The 19,657-nt window shown below is 43.2% G+C and overlaps 3 protein-coding genes across 3 annotated transcripts in view; 1 reads left to right on the top strand and 2 right to left on the bottom strand.

Moving 5' to 3' along the window:
* TAP2 (transporter 2, ATP binding cassette subfamily B member) overlaps window positions 1–19,657 on the bottom strand; it is a 1,062,867-nt gene that overhangs the window by 265,189 nt on the left and 778,021 nt on the right. The window lies entirely within an intron of this gene.
* Window positions 1–19,657, top strand: part of LOC125428531 (zinc finger protein 708-like) — a 1,111,878-nt gene that overhangs the window by 482,930 nt on the left and 609,291 nt on the right. The gene's annotated exons all lie outside the window — the stretch shown is intronic.
* The window catches only part of LOC125428607 (zinc finger protein ZFP2-like), an 8,192-nt gene continuing 1,357 nt past the window's right edge, over window positions 12,823–19,657 (bottom strand). The window contains exons 2-6 of the mRNA XM_048489017.1: window positions 19,362–19,410; window positions 17,920–17,987; window positions 17,545–17,671; window positions 15,875–15,970; window positions 12,823–14,844 (exon numbers count right to left, since the gene is read on the bottom strand). Coding sequence (XP_048344974.1) covers window positions 13,283–14,844; window positions 15,875–15,970; window positions 17,545–17,671; window positions 17,920–17,987; window positions 19,362–19,410 — 1,902 coding nt within the window. The 3' untranslated portion in view covers window positions 12,823–13,282. The remainder of the gene's footprint in view (window positions 14,845–15,874; window positions 15,971–17,544; window positions 17,672–17,919; window positions 17,988–19,361; window positions 19,411–19,657) is intronic.

Here is a 19,657-nt window from a genome sequence, read left to right as displayed (position 1 = left end):
GCTGCAGAGAAACCATACAAATTCTTGGAGTGCGAAAAAAGCTTTGCTCAGTGGTCTGATCTTACTGGGGAACAGTCATATCAATGCTTGGAGTATACTGAGGAGAAAAGATATAAATGTTTGGAGTGTGGCAAGAGCTTTGCTCAGAGTTCACGTCTTACCCGACATCAACAAATCCATACTGGGGAGAAACCATATAAATGTTTGGAGTGTGGAAAGAGTTTTGCTCACAGTTCACGTCTTACCCGACATCAACAAATACATACTGGAGAGAAACCATATAAATGTTTGGATTGTGGAAAGAGCTTTGTTCAAAATTCAAATCTCACTATCCATCAACGAATCCACACTGGGGAGAAACCATATAAATGCTTGGAGTGTGGAATGAGTTTTACCCACCGTTCAACACTTACTGATCATCAACGAATCCACACTGGGGAGAAACCATATAAATGCTTGGTGTGTGGAAAAACCTTTGTTGTGAGCTCCCATCTTACTAAACATCAACTTGAATCCCACACTGAGGGAAAAAAAACCATATATAATGCTTTTGGAGTGTGGAGCGAGAAGCTTTACTCACAGTTCAAGCACCTCTTTACTAATCGCCATGAAACGAATCACACTACTTGGGAAAAACCATATAAATGCTTGGAGTGTGAAAAAAGCTTTGCTGTGAGCTCCAATCTTACGAAACATCAACGAATCCACACTGGAGAGAAACCATATAAATGCTTGGAGTGTACAAAAAGCTTTGCTCAGAGTACACATCTTACTAACCATCAACGAATCCACACTGGGGAGAAACCATATAAATGTTTAGAGTGTGGAAAGAGCTTTACCCACAGTTCAGCACTTATTAAACATCAACGAGTCCACACTGGGGGAAAACCATATTAATGCTTTATGTGTTGAATGTGTTTTACCCACAGTTCAGCACTTATCAATCATCAGTTCAACACTTACTGATCATCAGTGATCCACACTGGGGAAAAACCATATAAATGTTTGGAGTGTAGAAATAGTTTGCCCACAGTTCAGCACTTACTAAACATCAACAAATCCACAATGGGGAGAGACCATATAAATGTTTGGTGTGTGCCAAGAGCTGTGGTCAGAGTTCACATCTTACCATCAAATCCACAATGGAAAGGAACTATAAACAATACATCTTACTCAACATCAAGAAATCCACAATGGGAAGAAACTATATAAATGCTTGGAGTATACAGGGAATAAAACATCTTTGCAGTGTGGAAAAGACTTTAATCAGAGTTCTTACTAAACTCTAATGAATCCATACTGGAAAAAAAACATATAAATACTTGTGGTATGGAAAGAGCTTTACCCAAAGTTCAGTGCTTACTAATAACTAAGAAATCTACACTGAGGTGAAACCATAGAAATGCTTGGGAGTGTGGAAAGAGCTTTTCTCATAGCGGCAGCCTGGCTGCTCATCAACAAATCCACACTGGGGAGAAACCGTATAGATGCTTAGAGTGTGGGAAAAGTTTTTCTGTGAGTTCAACACTTACTAAATTCTAAACTGATAACCATAGAAATGTTTACAGTGCAGTAAGAGCTTTGCTCAGAGTTCATATCTTACTAAACATCAACCTACACACACAGAGGAAAAAACACATACATTTCTGTAGTGTAGAAAATGGAAGTTTACTTTATGTATTATGCTGCAGTGGTTTAAAAATGATATTTTGATAATTCACATATTGTGTAGACTAAAAAAATAATAGCTAGTCTTGTTTCTCCAAGTGCAGATGCATTGTGTTTTTTGTTAATATATTTGATTATTAGTATTGCAGTGGTAGTTAAATAAGCAAGGGAAAGTAAGGATCCCCTGAATTAAAATATTTAAATATAGTATAGTTTTTAAATTGTATATTATTTTATATTCATTGTAATTTTTTTGTTTTTGCTTTCTGTACCCTGTTTTGGTGTTTTCTGTATTCTTGGTACATTTTATAAATGAGAAAATAATTAAAAAGTCTTACTGTCCATTAAACAATTCATAGTGGTTATGGAAGGGCTGTCAAGTTACAGCTGGCAATCCCCATAGGATTTTGACAGCAAGAGACACTCCGTAGTGGTTTGATATTGCCTGCCTGCACATCGCAGCCCTACTACATTTTTGGGAAATCTCCCATCCAAATATTAGCCTGGGCCGACCCTGTTTAGCTTTCAAGATCCGTCAAGCTCGGACTAGACTGGGCTACCCAGGTCAGGGCCAAAGAATTCAGACCAGAGGAACTCATTAAATGCCCTTCCGTTAGTATTAATCTTTGGTTCTGCAGAACTTGGCTCTCTGCAGGGGAGGAACCTTGCTTCCCATCACACAAATCAGAAAAAAGTGAAGCCTTAGAAATGTGCCCTCAAAGGCTGGAGTCTGTGATCCTTGTTCAGTAAACAGACTCTAGTGTTGGTCATAGAAGTCTTCGTTAGTGATTAGCAAGCATGAACCAAACTTTTCCCAAGCCAGTTCTGAAGAGTGCAGGAACTTGTCAGTGTTTTATCAGCACCACATCACCGCTCCCAGCTCCTATCTGGTGAGATCTTCTAACCCTCAGTTTAGTTGGGTCTATGAGAGAGATCGCCTTTATCACGTTGCCTAGCAAAAGGAATCTCGGAATGCTGTAACTATAGCTCTAGCCACGCATACTGGTTAGCCTTAAGTTTGCCAGCCTCATGGCAGGAAATTTGTCCGAATTAAGTAAAGAGCAGTGATTAAAGACATATGCAAAGGCACAAGCACATCACTGTCACAGGAAACAATATATGAAACTCAGGACTCTGATATTCTGCCCTCTCTGACATTCAGGCCAGAATTAAGCAGCTGTTGAATTGATTCCGTTTAAGATATTTGCAATTCTTAGATCTTCTGGTGTTTGGAATCGCTGGCCAAATGATTCTCTCTTGGTATGTTTTCCCCACTTCTTTGACTCCCTGGACAGTCCTTCTATTGGTCTTATGGCCATGAATTTAATTGACTTTACAAAAGGATTAGTGGAATTCAAGAAAATTCAAGACCCTTGTGGCTAATAGACTTTGATGGGCCCAGTAAAACCTCCATGTTCAGAGGCAGTAACACTCTGAATACCAGTGAGAGTTGCAGTGCCAAACATGACAGGAATCAGGACAGCTGGTCTGCCAGTTTTTGCTCCTAATGCAGCCACACATCCCAAAAACCCCACAACAGCCAACAGTTTGAGTTTTTGAGAGAGACACAATATTTATTTACTCCTGCACAGCTGAGGAATCTGAAGCATTAGCACATACGGAAAGAATATCACAACCAAATGACACATGAGGCCCAGGGCATTTGTCCCCAGGTGGTCCTGTGGAAGCTCTGCCTCTGCCCAGCAGGAATGTTACTTCCCACTCATAAATGTTACTTTCACATCCAAGCTGTGGGATGATCAAATAATCATCTTGCATGAAAGTAATCTATGCTCTGCTGACAATTAAAAAAAATGTTGTTCCCAGAGTTTTGGGTGTTCTGGAGGAACTTCTGTGCTTTTTAAATCTTCTTTGCATCAGAATCCACTCTAACAGAAGGACCTTAACTCTGTAGTAGATCATTTGCTTTGCACCACACAAGAGGGTCACCATAGCTTCTGGATCATGGTGACATTTTGGTTGTCCAGCTGTGATGCAGATGCTATGCTTCAGGGAGATGACCACAATCTCACCCTGGATTGTTTTCCAGACACACAGGATGAAAGTGTGAAACATAATTGGTCTAACTGATTGTGGTGGGTTTTCCAGGCTGTGTGGTTGTGGTCTGGTAGATCTCTTGTTCCTAACGTTTCGCCTGCATCTGTGTTGAATCTGGCAGTGAAAGCCTTTGACAATAATTGATTTAACATCAACTGGTAGAAGGGAGAGTGGCTGTCAAGACAAGAGTTTCCCTCCTCTAGATAAGGGTTCTGATCCTTGGGATTTGCTTTGCAGGTGTGGATTATTCTATGTTTGATCATTCACTGTCATCTCCTCAAGGTCAGGAGCTGAACTTATTAGTGTCCTGTTAGGGGAAGGCTGTTGCTGGGGTTGCCATTGGTTGAGGAGGTCACCTGGCTGGGACTAGTAACTATGGTTCAGGGCTTGAGAGGATCATGGCAAATACATGTTTTAAATAAAATAAATAACAGTGGGAGTGGGTGGTCTGGGGCTATCAAGAGGGGCATAACTCACAAAGCCCTAGATGTCATAATCCAGCTGTACACCGCATTGGCTGCACCAAACCTGGAGACTTGTGTGAGGACCTGGAGGTCTCACTTATAAAGTAACGTGGACAGAATAGAATGGATGTAGAGGAGAATGACGAGGAGGATCTGCGGCCTAGGAGATTAAGTCCTACGAGGAAAGTTGGGGGAATTGGGAATATCTTAGGTCACTAACATCTTGAGACCCACTGTTTGGGAGGGTTTTAATGTGTATTTTAATGGACACCTATACTTTTGTACTATACGCTGTATTTTAAAGGATTTTATTTTATAGTTAATATCTAATTTATATTTTGTATTTATGTGTTTCTATTGTTTTTTTTTGCTGTGCAATGCCCAAGAGCTCCTTTAGGGGAGGGGTGGTATATAAATTTAACAATAAATAAAAATAATGTAATGCTAACAAAATCATTTTTTAAACAATATCTCAGTGTTAAAGAGGAACAGTTGAAGCAGGTGTTGGAACAGTCTAAATGTTATATGATTTAGCCTTGCATCCTCTTATAAGTATGTCCTTCTCACACTCTCAAACTCACAAGCTCCTGAGATGGATTCTTCAGTCAAGGGCAGGGTTGAAAACAGAGAACCTTGAAAGGATCTTTCCGGTCATCTATTCCAGCCCCTGGTCAGTGAAGAAGCTAATGGAGCATTCTGAGAGAAGATTCCAACCAGACTTGAACTGGCACAGATGTGCTGAGGTTCCTCAGGACTGCCACGTTAGCCTTTCAGTCTTACCCTTAGAACAGCACTGTTATGGCAGGAAGGGGAAAATGGCTTCCTTCCTTGCTGGGAAACTCCCTTAGAAGACCAAGGTTTTAGGGAAAGCTAGCCAGCTGCTACCACTCAGTATTTCCTGAGAACATCTAGACTGACCTGCTGAGACTGACCTGCTGAGTCTTCCAGTGCAACACTAAAGTGCAGCACTGAAGAAATAACAACATAATTTATAAGCAACCTTTAGTTTAGCAGATGGGGAAGAGATGAAGAAGAGGAGTTTGGATTTATACCCCACCTTTCTCTCCTGTAAGGAGACTCAAGGTGGCTTACAAGCTCCTTTCCTTTCCTCTCCACACAACAGGCACCTTGTGAGGTAGTTGGGGCTGAGAGAGTTCTGAAAGAACTGTTACTAACCCAAAGTCACCCAGTAGCACAGGCATAGCGAGGGAAAATGGCGCCCGGGGCAACAACTGCTCTGGGCACCCCACCACTCCCCTGGCCCCACCACCCCGCACCCCACTTACCTTAGCCAGTGGCAGCGGTCCCAGGTAGCCTGGCAGGACCTGGCAGGGCTAGCCCAAATGGCACCCAGTGGTGGCCCCACCAGACTGCTCCTCCAGCTGGCAGAGCCCTCGCAGGGCACCCCTTGGCCCTGCTGAAGGAGCAGGCTGGCAGGGTGGAGCCGAGGGGGGAAGGAGGAGGGGTGTGTTCCGCCCCCACGTGACCGAATGGTGGCCTCCTGGGGCATTTGTCCCCAGGTGGCCCTCTGGAAGCTCTGCCTCTGCCCAGCAGGAATGTAGGAGTGCGGAAACACATCTGGTTCACCAGATAAGCCTCTGTCACTCAGGTAGAGGAGTGGGGAAAAAAGGACAAAACAAAATACAGGGAGCTCTCACAGCCACAACAACACAGAGCTGTTCAAATGAAGAGCAGCGCACTTGCGCTGCTGGGCTACTGTTTGGGGCCTCAGTGCTCTCTGCACATGATTTAGGTCAGCATCTGCTTGGCTAGAACTTCCATCCCTCTACTAAGAGTGCTCACCTCATGTCTGACATCCTCAGCCTCTAGCCAACAGAATCCTCAGTCATGGCGCTCTCTCTGGAATGGAAAATCAGGTGGTGTGCCAGCCCGTCTCTGGGGGCTAGGTAGGAATGGTGGGCACTTCCATAAGGGGTTCTCAACCAGTCCAGCCCCACATATTCCTCAGGAGAGAGAGAGATCTGGGGATAAGTCACCCCTCTGGAATAAATTATGATCAGGATTTCCTCTCCTCCACAAGTTCACCTGTATTCGATTCAGTTCTCTTCCTGGCACTCTTGTTGCTGGCGGTGTCACCTCCATTTGAGACTTTGTCTGACATGGCTGCAGGACGGGATTCCATGGGGTAAACGCACAGAAGGAGTTCAGACAACCTGTCACAACCCTAGACTAGCTCAATGAAATGAATTCTCAGGTATTGATGATAAGTATAGAAAAGCTGATGACCTTATTGTCTGAACTGAAAACAGGAGAACAGGCAAAAGATTATATTCCCCAGCAGAGACCCACCCACCCCTTTTCCAGAAGGGAGAATTATCATACACTCCAAAGACAGTGATAATGGGACCTGTGAAGGAAGCTCAACGGTTTTCACTTTCCCCCACCCCCCTGCAGCTTCACAGATAACCACCAAGCACAAGCAAACTTTCTCAGGACACTGAAGCAGGAAATTGTCAAAAGCTAGAAACATGGCAGGAACCCAAGCTAAGACATCAGAGGGTTACTACAGCAGGATACTTGCAACTTGAGATCCCCTGCCCCCCAAAAGTTACTCTGGAAGCTGTAGCCAATAAAGGACTGAAACCCCCAATCCAGACTGAAACCCCCAAGTTCAAGAACATCATAAAATTTAATTAATAGTATTTATTAAAGGAATGTGCAGAAATATATAAGAGCAATGAACAGCAAAGATAAAACAATATAAAACTAAATTATTAACCTGAGCACATTTACAAGCATTGATTCTCTAAAGAAAGGTATTACATGACAAAACTGAGTCCAACCATTTATAAAAGCCAAAACAGATGTTCTGGCCAATTTTCTCGATCCAGAATCAGGAGCTGCCCCTAAGACAGAATTAATTTCAAACAAGGCTAAGACTAGAGTGGAGGATCTTTCTTCGTTGCCAATGGTCCATGTTAGCAGGATTCCTAGATTGACCAATCAATTGTATATAGCCACTGATCTAACTTTAACCACTCCAGAGATGTTGCTACCCAGTTGATCGTGAACCAGTCCAGGCATGTTGCCATAATGAGACCATCTTCTTTTGTTGCCCCTACAATAAGGGGACCGCATCCCCCCCCCTTATTGCCCTACAAAGGTCCCTCCAGGAGGTTCCCTCCCATCGCATACCTACTGCCCAAGGGATATCCAGTTGGCTTCAACGAGAGCCAGGGCTTCTTTATGGCCCTGGCTCCCGGACCTGGTGGAACAAACTACCTGAAGTGATGTCAGAGCACTGTGGGAACTATGACAATTCCACAATACAATATAACCACATTACCTAGAACAATTCAGTGCGTTGCACATCCGACCGCATTACGCAATTTAATAAATATCATATAAATATCATATAAATACCTCTCAGTTTGCATAACTTACAATCATATACATATCAATGGTTATCAACTCAAAGTCTCACAGTGCTGGCGGGTCATCACCCTGCCCTGGCACTCATGGAATGTACAGTCCCAAAACCTCATAAAAGTCATGTAAAGTAACACAATAGTTATTTCTGCCTTGCAGACTCCAGCAGAACTCCAGCTTTCAAGGATCAAAAAAATACAGCAACAGAATGGGCTCTCGGGCAACCTCCGCTTTTGCAACTTCATCAGTGTGATGTCCTCTGTGTCAACGTAATTTCCTTTTTTGCTGTGCAATGGGTTACATTGATGCATAATAGACTCAGTCATAACATAGCCATCCCCAAACTTGCTATTCCAATCATGGATGTATCACTTTCTGAAAAAAATCCTTTGTGACCTACATAGGACTATGACAATTCCTCAGGAGCCACCTGCAAGACATGGTTGTTCCACCAGGCCTTTTCCAACTAGCCAGCCGGATTGTCTGAACTTCATCGGGTCTCCAGGTGAAGGGTGGGAGAGAAAGAGGGACAGCAGGAGAAAAATAAACCATTTTACTACCATTTTGAGTGTTGTTTTAAATTGTTTTTAGATTGTTTAAAATGTTAATTTTAGATGTGGATTTATATTTTTAATTTGTGGAATATTCTGAATTGTGTTGTAACCTGCCCCGAGCCTTTTCGGGGGATGGGGCAGAAGTGAGTGAGAATGCGTGCGTGCTGTAAGGTACTGGTAGAGGGGCCAGGTTAAGCAAGCAACCTTCTCCCACCCATGAGTCCACTAAAGACATGGAATATGTAGGTGCAACTTCCACCTGGTTCCACTGGCCTTGGAAACCACTCAGGCTTGTTATCTGCCTGGTTCATTCTTGCTTTACCTGGCCTGGCCTTGCTGGGCTTACTGCAGGGGAGTCAGGTTAAAGAAGCTGCTGGCAGGCATGGATGTGAAAGGAAGACAGCAGTCTTACTCTGAGTCCAGAGGAACATGTTCCAAGCAGATATGGTGGAAGGAGGCAGTCAAAGATAGGGTCAGGTCTGAGTCGGAGTTCCAAGTTTGGCAAACCAGATGCAGCAGAAAGTTGTCAGGCTTTCAATAATGTTGCTCCTGCAACTTTCACTTCCAAGAGCTTTGTCGTTTCTTATAAGTCTGTGCTGTGGGCTCGGGGTCTTGAACCTGATCTGACTCCCAGCATTTTTCTGTGATGCCTTAGGACAGTGGTTCTCCAACCTTCCCTAATGTCAGCGACCCTTTAATACATGTCACAGTTCCTCATGTTGAGGTGACCCCCAACCCTAACATTTATCCATTTTACAGATGGAGAACACTGATGCAGAGAGTCTTAGGCAACCCCTGTGAAAGGGTCGTTCGACCCCCAGGTTGAGAACCACTGCTCTTTAGGGGACTTCCCCCAAGCACACACTGTGCCTTTTGGAGTGCAGGTCCCAAGCGCTGGAGTGAAAGTTTCCCGTGATTTGCCTCACAGACTCAAGTTAGCTGGATGGACTGCTAATTCAGGCCTCAGTGCAAACACACTCGCTTCCAACTCATGACTTGGGCTAGCTCTGTCTGCATCCTGTGAGGCTTCTGGCTGTGCTTGAGCACAATGGCCTTCTGCTGCTGCTGCTGCTCCTGAGCACCTGGTCTGCTAAGGCATTTGCAATCTGAGATCAAGGAGGATCAAGATTGGTAGCCATAGATTGACTTCTCCTCCATAAATCTGTCCAAGCCCTTTTTAAAGCTATCCAGGTTAGTGGCCATCACCACCTCCTGTGGCAGCATATTCCAAACACCAATCACACGTTGCGTGAAGAAGTGTTTCCTTTTATTAGTCCTAATTCTTCCCCCCAACATTTTCAATGAATGCCCCCTGGTTCTAGTATTGTGAGAAAGAGAGAAAAATTTCTGTCAACATTTTCTACCCCATGCATAATTTTATAGACTTCAATCATATCCCCCCTCAGACGTCTCCTCTCCAAACTAAAGAGTCCCAAAACGCTGCAGCCTCTCCTCCTCATAAGGAAGGTGCTCCAATCCTTCAATCATCCTCAAGTTGCCCTTCTCTCTGCACTTTTTCTATCTCTTCGATATCCTTTTTGAGATGTGGCGACCAGAACTGAACACAGTACTCCAAGTGTGGTCGCACTTGACATTCCCATGGAACTATCAACTAAGACGCCTGGTCTGTGACTGATAGCACTGACCCCTGTAGCATGTATGTGAAGTTTGGTTTTTTTGCCCCTATGTGCATCACTTTACATTTAGCTACATTGAACTGCATTTGCCATTTCTTAGCCCACTCACCTAATTTATCAAGGTCCGCTTGGAGCTCTTCGCAATCCTTTGTGGTTCTTACCACCCTACATAATTTGGTATCATCTGCAAACTTGGCCACCACACATTTTTGCTTGGCTTCAGGCTGAACGAAGATTTCTTCAAAGAGAAGAGGATAGTGGGTAGCTGCTCTGTGGACAGACAGTCCAAGTCTGAGTTCCCCATTGCCTCCAATATGAAAGACCTCAGCCTGAGACTTGGAGAGGCAAAAGGTTCATGTATTCAGCCAGCAGGGGATCTCAGCTGGTGAGCAAGGCACATTTAGCTCTTAAAAACATTCACTGTAAAATTGATGGCATCTCTACTGTGTATTAGGGCTGCCAACCCTTCTGGGTCATCTGGGAGTCTACTGGGATTGATATCACTCAGCTGGCCTAAACTGAAAGCAATCTAGGAGGACATTGTGGAGGTTTGCCCTGAGGCACCACAGGTAGACTGCCCACAAATAAGCAGGGGTGATCTAGGTTATGGTGACCCCCTCATGCTGTGCCAAGTGGTTGATCAACCACTGAGCCATGTTCCTTGTGCCAGTGGGGTGGATACCATCCTACTTTCACTTGGAAGAAACAGGCTATGGGTGATTTTTGAAAACCCGCAAAGTCTATTAGATTTGAGGGACAAGGAAGAAATTCCTGTATTCGCTGTGAGATGAAAACATCTCTCAAACCATTTTCCCTCCCCTTTTGAAAAATTAGTCCTTCTCCAGTCTTAACTGTGTACAACCCAGGTCACACTCCAGATTAAGGATTCCAGATCAATGGGCCACACTCTCCTCTTTATTAGCCTCCTGCTGCATTTAAGAAAGAGGCTTCTTTTGATCCAAGCATTGGACTAAGGCCTGCTCTTGGCCTGAGAACTCTTTATGGGCATGCTCTAGGCCATTCAGTCTTTGCTTCATCCTATTTTTACATCCTGGCTTGTTGATAATTCTGCATACAGTTTAGTTTTGTGTTTTGTTGCAGTGGTGAGCTATCCTGAGCAGGCCTTGGGGAAGCAGCATATGTGAAATTTCCAGGCTCTAGATGTCATTTAAAACCATGAAGAATCACACGATTTTTAAATTTTTATTTATTAATTCAATATGGATTTAAAGAAATCATGGATCCTATGGAGCTTTCTGATAATACAATATAACAAAAAGAGCAATCCTAAGTGCATCCACTCAAAATCCTATTTAAGCTTATCCAACTAGGCTTACTCCCAGAAAAGAAAACCAAAGCAGCAAATTGGAGCACAAACTGAAAAGCATAGGCCAGTGAAGCTAGAGCTCCTATGGGACGTGTCTTGGCAAGTGCCAAGATTAAAGAATTGTACTGACGCCTGGATGCTGAAGCAGAAATGCATGGCCCCCCAGACCCTTTCCCCTTCCTGCAGGCTTAGTTCCTTTCCATTTGTTAGAACTTTTCCGGGCTGCAAAGTTCTGTTAGCCAGAAAACGCCCAGCCCTGAGAAACTACACAATTCCCAGGATACCTTGGGGTTCACAAGGTCTCCTGGGAAGTATAGTTCCCATCAGGCCGTTTTTACTCAGAACAGGGCTTTTGCAGCCTGAAAAAGTTCTCAAAAAGGAAAGGAACTAAGGTAAGTGTGGGAAGGGGGGAAATTGCGGGGGCGGATAATAAATGTGCACCGGGCGCAGTTTGGCCCAGCTACACCTCTGTGGGCCATTAACAATTCTTCTAGGGCTTCTTGTTCCCATAATCTGTGCTTAATTCCCATAATCAAAGCACTCCTGACAGAGCTATGCAGCCTCTGTATAAAAACCTCTGAAGAAGACTCCACCACCATCTGAGGCAATGTATTCCACTGCCCAATAGGTCTTACTGTCAGAAAGTTCTTCCTAATGTTTAGATGGAATCTCTCTTTCCATAGCTTGAATCCATTACTCTATGTCTTAGTCTCTGGAGCAGCAAAAAATAGCCTTGCTCCATCTTCAACATGATATCCCTTGAAAAATTCAAACATGGTCATCATGTCACCCCTTAATCTTCTCAAAACTAAACAAACCCAGCTCCCCAAGTCTTTCAAAGAGAATGGATTCCAGACTTTTAACCATTTTGGTCGCCCTCCTCTGGACCTGTTCCAGCTTGTCAATATCCTTTTTGAACTGTGCTGCCTAGAACTGAACACAGTATTCCAGGTGAGGTCTGATCAACACAGAATTGAGTAGTACTATCACACTGCTCGATCTAGACATTATACTCCTATTGATGAAGCCTAGAAACTGTAATTGGCTTTTAATAAGCTGCATCACATTCTTGCCTCATGTTCAGCTTGTGGTCTACTAAGACTCCTAGATCCCTTTCACATGTTGCCAAGCCAGGTGTCACTTATCTTGTATCTGTGCATTCCAATTTTTTTCTAAGTGTAGTACCTTACATTTCTCCCTGTTGAAATTGATGTTGTAAATTTTGGCCAAGACCTCTAATCTGTCAAGTTCATTTTGAATTCTGACCCCATCCCATGGGGTATTTGCTACCTCTCCTAATTGAGCCACTGGGTGGCTCTTGTGGCCATTGGAGTCTGTTAGCGTTTGTCTACTCACTAGATCCTATGTTTCCTCTTCCCTCCACCCCTGGGAAGTTGCCGGAGGGATCACTTTGGATGCTTGTTGTTTTAGGATTAGGGTACATGCCCCCTCCCTTCATCCCCTGTGGCCTACCTGTTAGGTCTGTTGGCGTTTTGTCTCTACACTGGGTGGCTCCTGTGTTTTCAGTTGGTCAACAATTCCAAATCCACTTAACTGTAGCCTTGTCTAACCCAGATTTTATCTAGATGTTTGAAAGAATATCATGAGAGACCTTGTCAAAGGCCTTATTGAAATCAAGGTACGCTAAATCCGCAGCATTCGTTTCATCTACCAAGCTTGAAACTCTATCAAAGAGAGAGAGAGAAAGAGAGAGACAGAGAGAGTGTAGTCTGGCATGACTTCTTTATACACAAACCCATGTGGATTGTGATGCGCAGGCATACGGTGGCAAACCACCTCTGAATGTCTCTTATTTTCCCAATCCTATGTGGTTATTGTAATTCGGCTGATGGCACTTTTAACACCACTATGAAGTCTTTCATAAACAGTCTCCTGCTGAAACAGAAATCTCTTTCAACACTGGGGGCATTTATATGATTGCTTCTTTGTATAGACTCTCGGATGGGACTGAAGGGTTAAACGTGCAACAGAACACTTTGAGCACACCAGACCTTTCTACTGTTTCTTCTTTCCACACTCCAAGCACTTACACTGTTTCTCCTCTATAGATTCTTCGGTATTCCACAAGAAATTTACAACCAAGATTACAAATAGTATATGGTTCCTCCTGTGTGTTTTTGTTGAACAGCAATAAACAAGACTGTGAGCAAAGTTCTTTCCACACTACAGGAATTTCTGCATTTTCTTCTCTGTGTGCTTATGTTGATGTCTAGTAAGATGTGAACTCCGAACAAAGCTCTTTCCACACACCAAGCATTTATACGGTTTCTCCTCAGTGTGGATTTGTTGATGAACAGCTAGACTTCCATTCCGAGCAAAGCCTTTTCCACACTTCAAGCATTTATATGGTTTCTCCCCAGTGTGGACTCGTTGATGGATAGTAAGATCTGAACTCCGAGCAAAGCTCTTTCCACACTCCAAGCATTTAAATGGTTTCTCCCCAGTGTGCATGCTTTGATGAACAGCTAAACTTCCACTCCGAGCAAAGCTTTTTCCACACTCTAAGCACTTATAGGGTTTCTCCCCAGTGTGGATTCGTTGATGAATAGTAAGATCTGAACTCCGAGGAAAGCTCATCCCACACTCCAAGCATTTATATGGTTTCTCCCCAGTGTGCATACTTTGATGAACAGACAGAGTTCCACTCCGAGCAAAGCTCATTCCACAGTCCAAGCATTTATATGGTTTCTCCCCAGTGTGCATTCTTTGATGAACAGCTAGATTTCCATTCCGAGTAAAGCTTTTTCCACACTCCAAACATTTATGTGGTTTCTCCCCAGTGTGGATTTGTTGATGACTAATAAGTGCTGAACTCTGAGAGAAGCTTTTTTCACATACCAAGCATTTATATGGTTTCTCCCCAGTGTGGATTCGTTGATGGATAATAAGATCTGAACCCCGAGCAACGCTTTTTCCACACTCCAAGCACTTATAGGGTTTCTCCCCAGTGTGAATTCGTTGATGGACAGTAAGATCTGAATTACGAGGAAAGCTCATCCCACACTGCAGGCATTTATATGGTTTCTCCCCAGTGTGCATGCTTTGATGAACAGCTAGTGTTCCACTCCGAGCAAAGCTAATTCCACACTTCAAGCATTTATATGGTTTCTCCCCAGTGTGCGTTCTTTGATGAACAGCTAGATTTCCATTCCGAGTAAAGCTTTTTCCACACTCCAAACATTTATGTGGTTTCTCCCCAGTGTGGATTTGTTGATGACTAATAAGTCCTGAACTCTGAGAGAAACTTTTTTCACATTCCAAGCATTTATATGGTTTCTCCCCAGTGTGGATTTGTTGATGGATAAGATCTGAACTCCAAGCAACACTTTTTCCACACTCCAAGCACTTATATGTTTTCTCCCCAGTATACTCTAAGCATTTATATGGCTTCTCCCCATTGTGAATTTGAGGTTGAGTAAGATCTGAACCCTGAGCAAAGCTCTTTCCACACTCTAAATGTTTATATGGTTTCTTCCTAGTGTGGATTCTTTGATGAGCTGCAAGGATGCAGTTCTTATCGCTCATTTCGCATTCAAAGAATTTGTCAGGTTTCTCCCTCGAGTCAGTTTTTCCATGTGTTTCCAATATCTGGGATTCAGCACTCTGAGAAGCACAGCATTGGTTCCCCCTCTTCCATTTCATTTCTGTGTTACTATTTTGCTCTGTTTCATCATAAAGGAGGACTGGTGGTTCTTTGCTGAACTTGTTCTGGAGAGCATTATCCTCTGGGATAAAGAGAAAAGACTGGTAAGACCTTTAAGGAAAAGCAGAATCAAAAAAGCAAGGCCATTAACTGCTTTTCATCACAACAGAATTGGAATCATTTGAAGGGGAGACGAATCCTGCCCTGTATTAACCAGCTGATGATGTTTCCCTGAAGGGTGGTTCTATCACAGACCAGATAGCTCAGTGGAACCTCCATGTTCAGAGGCAGTACTCTCTGAAGAGTACTTTGGGTCTGCTCCTCATGAATCTTCGGGGGACTTTAGTTGGCTAATGTTTGAAATGGGAGGCTGGGCTAGACGGATATCTGGCCAATTTCTTCTTCTATGCAAAAGGAATACTGACTGCATTCACTGGAGTTGGACTTTGGAACAGAGATTTACACCTCAACTATGGAGACTCAATCTGAGCTCCAAGGGTCCTCTCCACCACAAGTACGTTTGGCCTCGCAAGCCATGTGTTCTGTGACCATGCTGGGAGAGCTGAAGCAGGTGGTAACTAAAGATTGGGGATTTCCAGTGCGATCCCCTCATCTGGGAAATGTCCCCCTTTGAAGCTCACCTTCCTACCTGGTTTTTTTAGCCAGGCCAAAACAGGTCTTTACAAACAGGATTTTCCTTTAGTTTTGGTCTATTCACCTGGGAAGGGGATATTTTTGAGGCAATTCAATAGCTATTTTATGCTCTTATGTGCCTCTGGCTTTATAAGATTGGTCATTTAGGCAGTATTCAGAAGTTTATGCTAATTTATTTTTATTTTTGAGCCAGCTTGAGGAGGTCTGCATATTAATAAATGTGAAAAGGAACATATTAATAAATGAATGTGCATTAAAATCAGGAACTGCATACATGTTTCCACTAATCATAAAGAAATCAGCATTTTGTTTCCTGTTTTAAGTCTTTTTTCATATTTAAGAAAGCTTTCCTGGATGTTCTCATGCAGTCCCCTTTTGAGAAATCCCTCTAATCTCCAGCTAATAAAATTTAGCCCTATAAAAGTTGTAGTTGCTTCCATGAAAAAGCAAGCAGATACCTGTTGACCTTGTTCTTTCTTCTGGGGCCTGGTCAAGTGGATCTCCTGCTTCTTCCGGTAAGGATATGGAATCAGGTTTGGGAACTAGAAGTCCTTCTTTGAGGGAAAGAAACAGACCAGTTACTTCCGGACATTCCAACTGCAAGAAAAATTCAGATTTTTAAACCAGGCTATTTGAATCTCAGCTACTAATAATGGCAAAAAAGGAAGAACCAGATGTTTTAAACTGCTAAATAATACACACACAAAAGATGAAGGGGATTCTGCTTAAATTCAGAAAGATCCAAATTGCTGATACTGAGAGCACCTCAAAGTAGAAGAGAAGCAAGAAGGTAAATTCAGTACAGAGAAGGGCCCTAGCCTAGACAAGAGCCACCAGAATACAGTATCATAACCCCCTCTCAAGGCAAGAAGGATCCAATAACCCAGAATGACAACATCTAAAGCAGGTCCAACAAGAGGCCTCTGAGGGCTCTTCTTTCATTGATAAACCTGTCTTCCACGATGGGAAAAACTGGTGCTTGATCCCAAAATCTATTACAGACTGAAAATTATTTTTAAGACTTATGAATCTGAATTCTGAAAAGAGCTCAGAACAGCAAGCACTGTCTTCCCTTTCCCTTCAGTATAGGACAAGTAAACAGCACCGGCCCAGCTAAATCTAAGAGATTCCTGGCAGAAAGAAATTCAGCCAGTGAAGCTCATCATGAGAGCCAAATTTTACCTGCTAAATCCTCATTTTTCTTGGTTCGTTCTTGAGGGCTATGTCCTCTCATTTTACTGAATCTGTGCGCCATGTCTAAGTTTACATTGGTATAAGTGGAATGAACACCTCAAAAGGACCCTAATTTATCTTTTCTGCCTACTCTGCCTCACACTGATTCTCATTAGTTCCATGGGAGGTTGTAAGGTCCTTGGGGTGAGCAACTGTCTTTCAGAACTTTGTGAAATGCATATTCAGGGCCCTGACCGAATAAAATATTGTTATTGTTATTCTTTAAAATGCTTGTTGCTATGGCTACTCTGAAAGGCCCAAGACAATGCATCGTTGACCTACCAAAAACTGTTATGGAGGTCAATCCTCGTCCTACCCGGCTTTCAAACAATTTCCCCTGCAATCAAGATTTTGCTCCTACTGGAGAAAAATTAGCTCGCTTGATTCTCAGAGCCCTTCGGGGATGGGGCGGTATAAAAGCCTAATAAAATAAATAAAATAAATAAATAAAGGGAAATCTCTGCTAGGTTGCTTTTTCGGCTACAAATTGATATTTTAGCTTATAAACGAATAGTAACACAGTCTAATAAGTATGCAGAACCCCCACCCTTTCCTACATTTGCACGTTTTACATTATCCTACTGGTGAGTTTCCACTGGAAGAGCCATACCAGAGTCCATATGCGTGCTGATGTAAAGTGCCATCAAGTCACAGACAAAATATGGTGACATAGAGTTTTTAAAGTCAAAGATGGACAGAAATGGTTTCCTACTGCCTTGTCCTGCAGAGCACCCCTGGAATTCCTTGGTGGTTTCCTACCCAAGTACCAACCTGGACTGACCCTGCTTAACTTCTGAGATCAGGCTAGCCAGGGTCATCCAAGTCAAGGCTGGGGTCCTTCTTAGAAGGACTTCTGACATCACCATCTGTGAATCCAGTGAAAGGAAAGCCTTACCCAGAGAGGCCACATTCTGACGATTGTCCTTCATGACTTCACTGTGAAGCCTTCTTTGATCTGGGTCCAGCAGAGCCCACTCTTCCTCGGTAAAATGAACAGACACTTCCTCAAATGTCACCAGACCCTAGAAAGAGAAACAAACGAATACTCACCTTTCTTCAGAGATAATGTAAGAAACATTCCCCTTCTAAGGTCAATCCAAAAGGAATATAACAAACTTTCAGCATTTAGGATCTGAATTTCCATGAGATGTTTTCATTTTCCATCCAATGACCAGCACAGACAGCAGTCGAGGGAAAGAGATGGAGATCAGCCCTGGCCTAGGGGTGTGGGGAGAGGCACCCGGGGCAAGAGCCAGAGTTCCACACTTACCTGATCAGGCTGCATGGAATCTGCTTTATCTTTGCCCCAAAGAGATAGGAAGGAATGTATGGTACCACCTGGAAGGATGAGAAGGTAAATGGAAGGCATTCTGTACTCTCTGAGTATTTTGCAATTCAGTTCCATGGGGAAAATAAGATTCTTCTTCTCTTGGGTCATGGTCACAACTATCCTTGCATCCTGATTTCAGAATATTTTTTGCTTCCATACTTGTGCCAAATCCAGTTTGTATATGCTTATCATATACAAAAGCGTGGTCTGCTTGTCAATGGTTTGTCAATGGTGTCAATTCACAGAATTAAGAAGGGAGAACTCTGAAGTGCAAAGAACAGGCAGTCGTAAACCACTGACAGAAAAGTAGCTAACAAATCCCAGAATCTGATAGCATTTTGGCAGGACCAGAATAAGGCCGGGGAAGATGTGGTACAGTCCTGTAAGGCTCTGAAAACAGATGTCTCACCAGGCAGCTATGGCCTACCCATACAGTCTGGCCTCCCCCTGGCCTTCCCTTCTTTCCTCTTCAATCTGTTTTCCCCCTTCCTTCCCTTTTATAGTAGAATAGGAGAAAAAAGTTGAAACTAAGAGGTGGATTTTTTTAAAAACAATGTTTTAAGAGACAATTCACAATTGGGACATCTTTTCTTATTCTTAACCACTGGGAAGTCTTGTGATGCCAATTGTTGATTATTCAAATATTAGATCTTTTGCATGTTAATGTGTTAATTGAAATTAGGGTGAGTTTGCTTGCTGGATTGGAATTTTATGTTATTATTACTATGTTGTATTCAACTTTTGTTGCTTGACACCCTGAGCCCAGCTTGGCCAGGGTAGAGTGGAATAGAAATCTAAAATAAAGTAAAAATATGGGGAAAGGCAGCGATGCTATTAGTGAAATACCAACAGTTACATTCTTGACATGCTAGCTAGGCAACATGGTGTGAAATGTCACAGAAATATCACCTTTATTGTATTTGCATACCTTCTTTTCCTCCGTTCTACAACCACTCCCCCCCAGCTAACTTACTAGAAATCCTTGTTAAATTCAAACATTCTTACACTGTGTAATAGTATTACACTATCTCGTACTCCAGTGGTTGCCTGACTTCCTGTTGTAATCTGCTTACTGATTGTCTGAACTTCCTTTTCTATTGTACGTATATTTTTCCACAAGTCCCAGTTAGAAAGGCAGAGTATAAATGAAGATATTGTATGTGGTGGTAGAAGTGCCTTCAAGTCACATGGTGACTCATGGTGACCTGTAGGGTTTTCAAGGCAAGAGATGTCTGAAGGCAGTTTGCCATTGCCTGCCTCTGCATGGGCTGAGGGAACTCTGAGAGAACTGTGACTGGCCCAAGGTCACCCAGCAGGCTTCATGTGGAGGAGCGGGGAATTGAACCTGGATCCAGTAGGAACAACACCCCTTTCGAGCTTACCTGAAAAAGCTGCTCCATGGTAACGCTCCTGCGTGATCCAGTCCTGCCCCTGAAACAAAAGCGTGCAACCCGGAAAGGGGAGATGGATGAGAAAATAACGAAGAAAAATGATGGGTGAGGGGGCTCAAAACAAGTTTTGCAACCTGTGGGGACTCTCAGGATAGCTTAGTTCATACTGGGTGCCCCCATGCTACTTCTTATACCTTGTTTAGGATAAAGATGAGAGTGTGGTCCTGTGTTGGGAACAGGACGTGACAGAAAGCTGCTTCCACCAAATAAAAAAGTGGCAAGTCTAA

This window comes from Sphaerodactylus townsendi, linkage group LG03 (assembly GCF_021028975.2).
Source record: "Sphaerodactylus townsendi isolate TG3544 linkage group LG03, MPM_Stown_v2.3, whole genome shotgun sequence".
Taxonomy (NCBI): Eukaryota; Metazoa; Chordata; class Lepidosauria; order Squamata; family Sphaerodactylidae; genus Sphaerodactylus; species Sphaerodactylus townsendi.
Note: the sequence above shows the minus strand (reverse complement) of the source record. Positions and strands in the feature narration are given on the sequence as shown.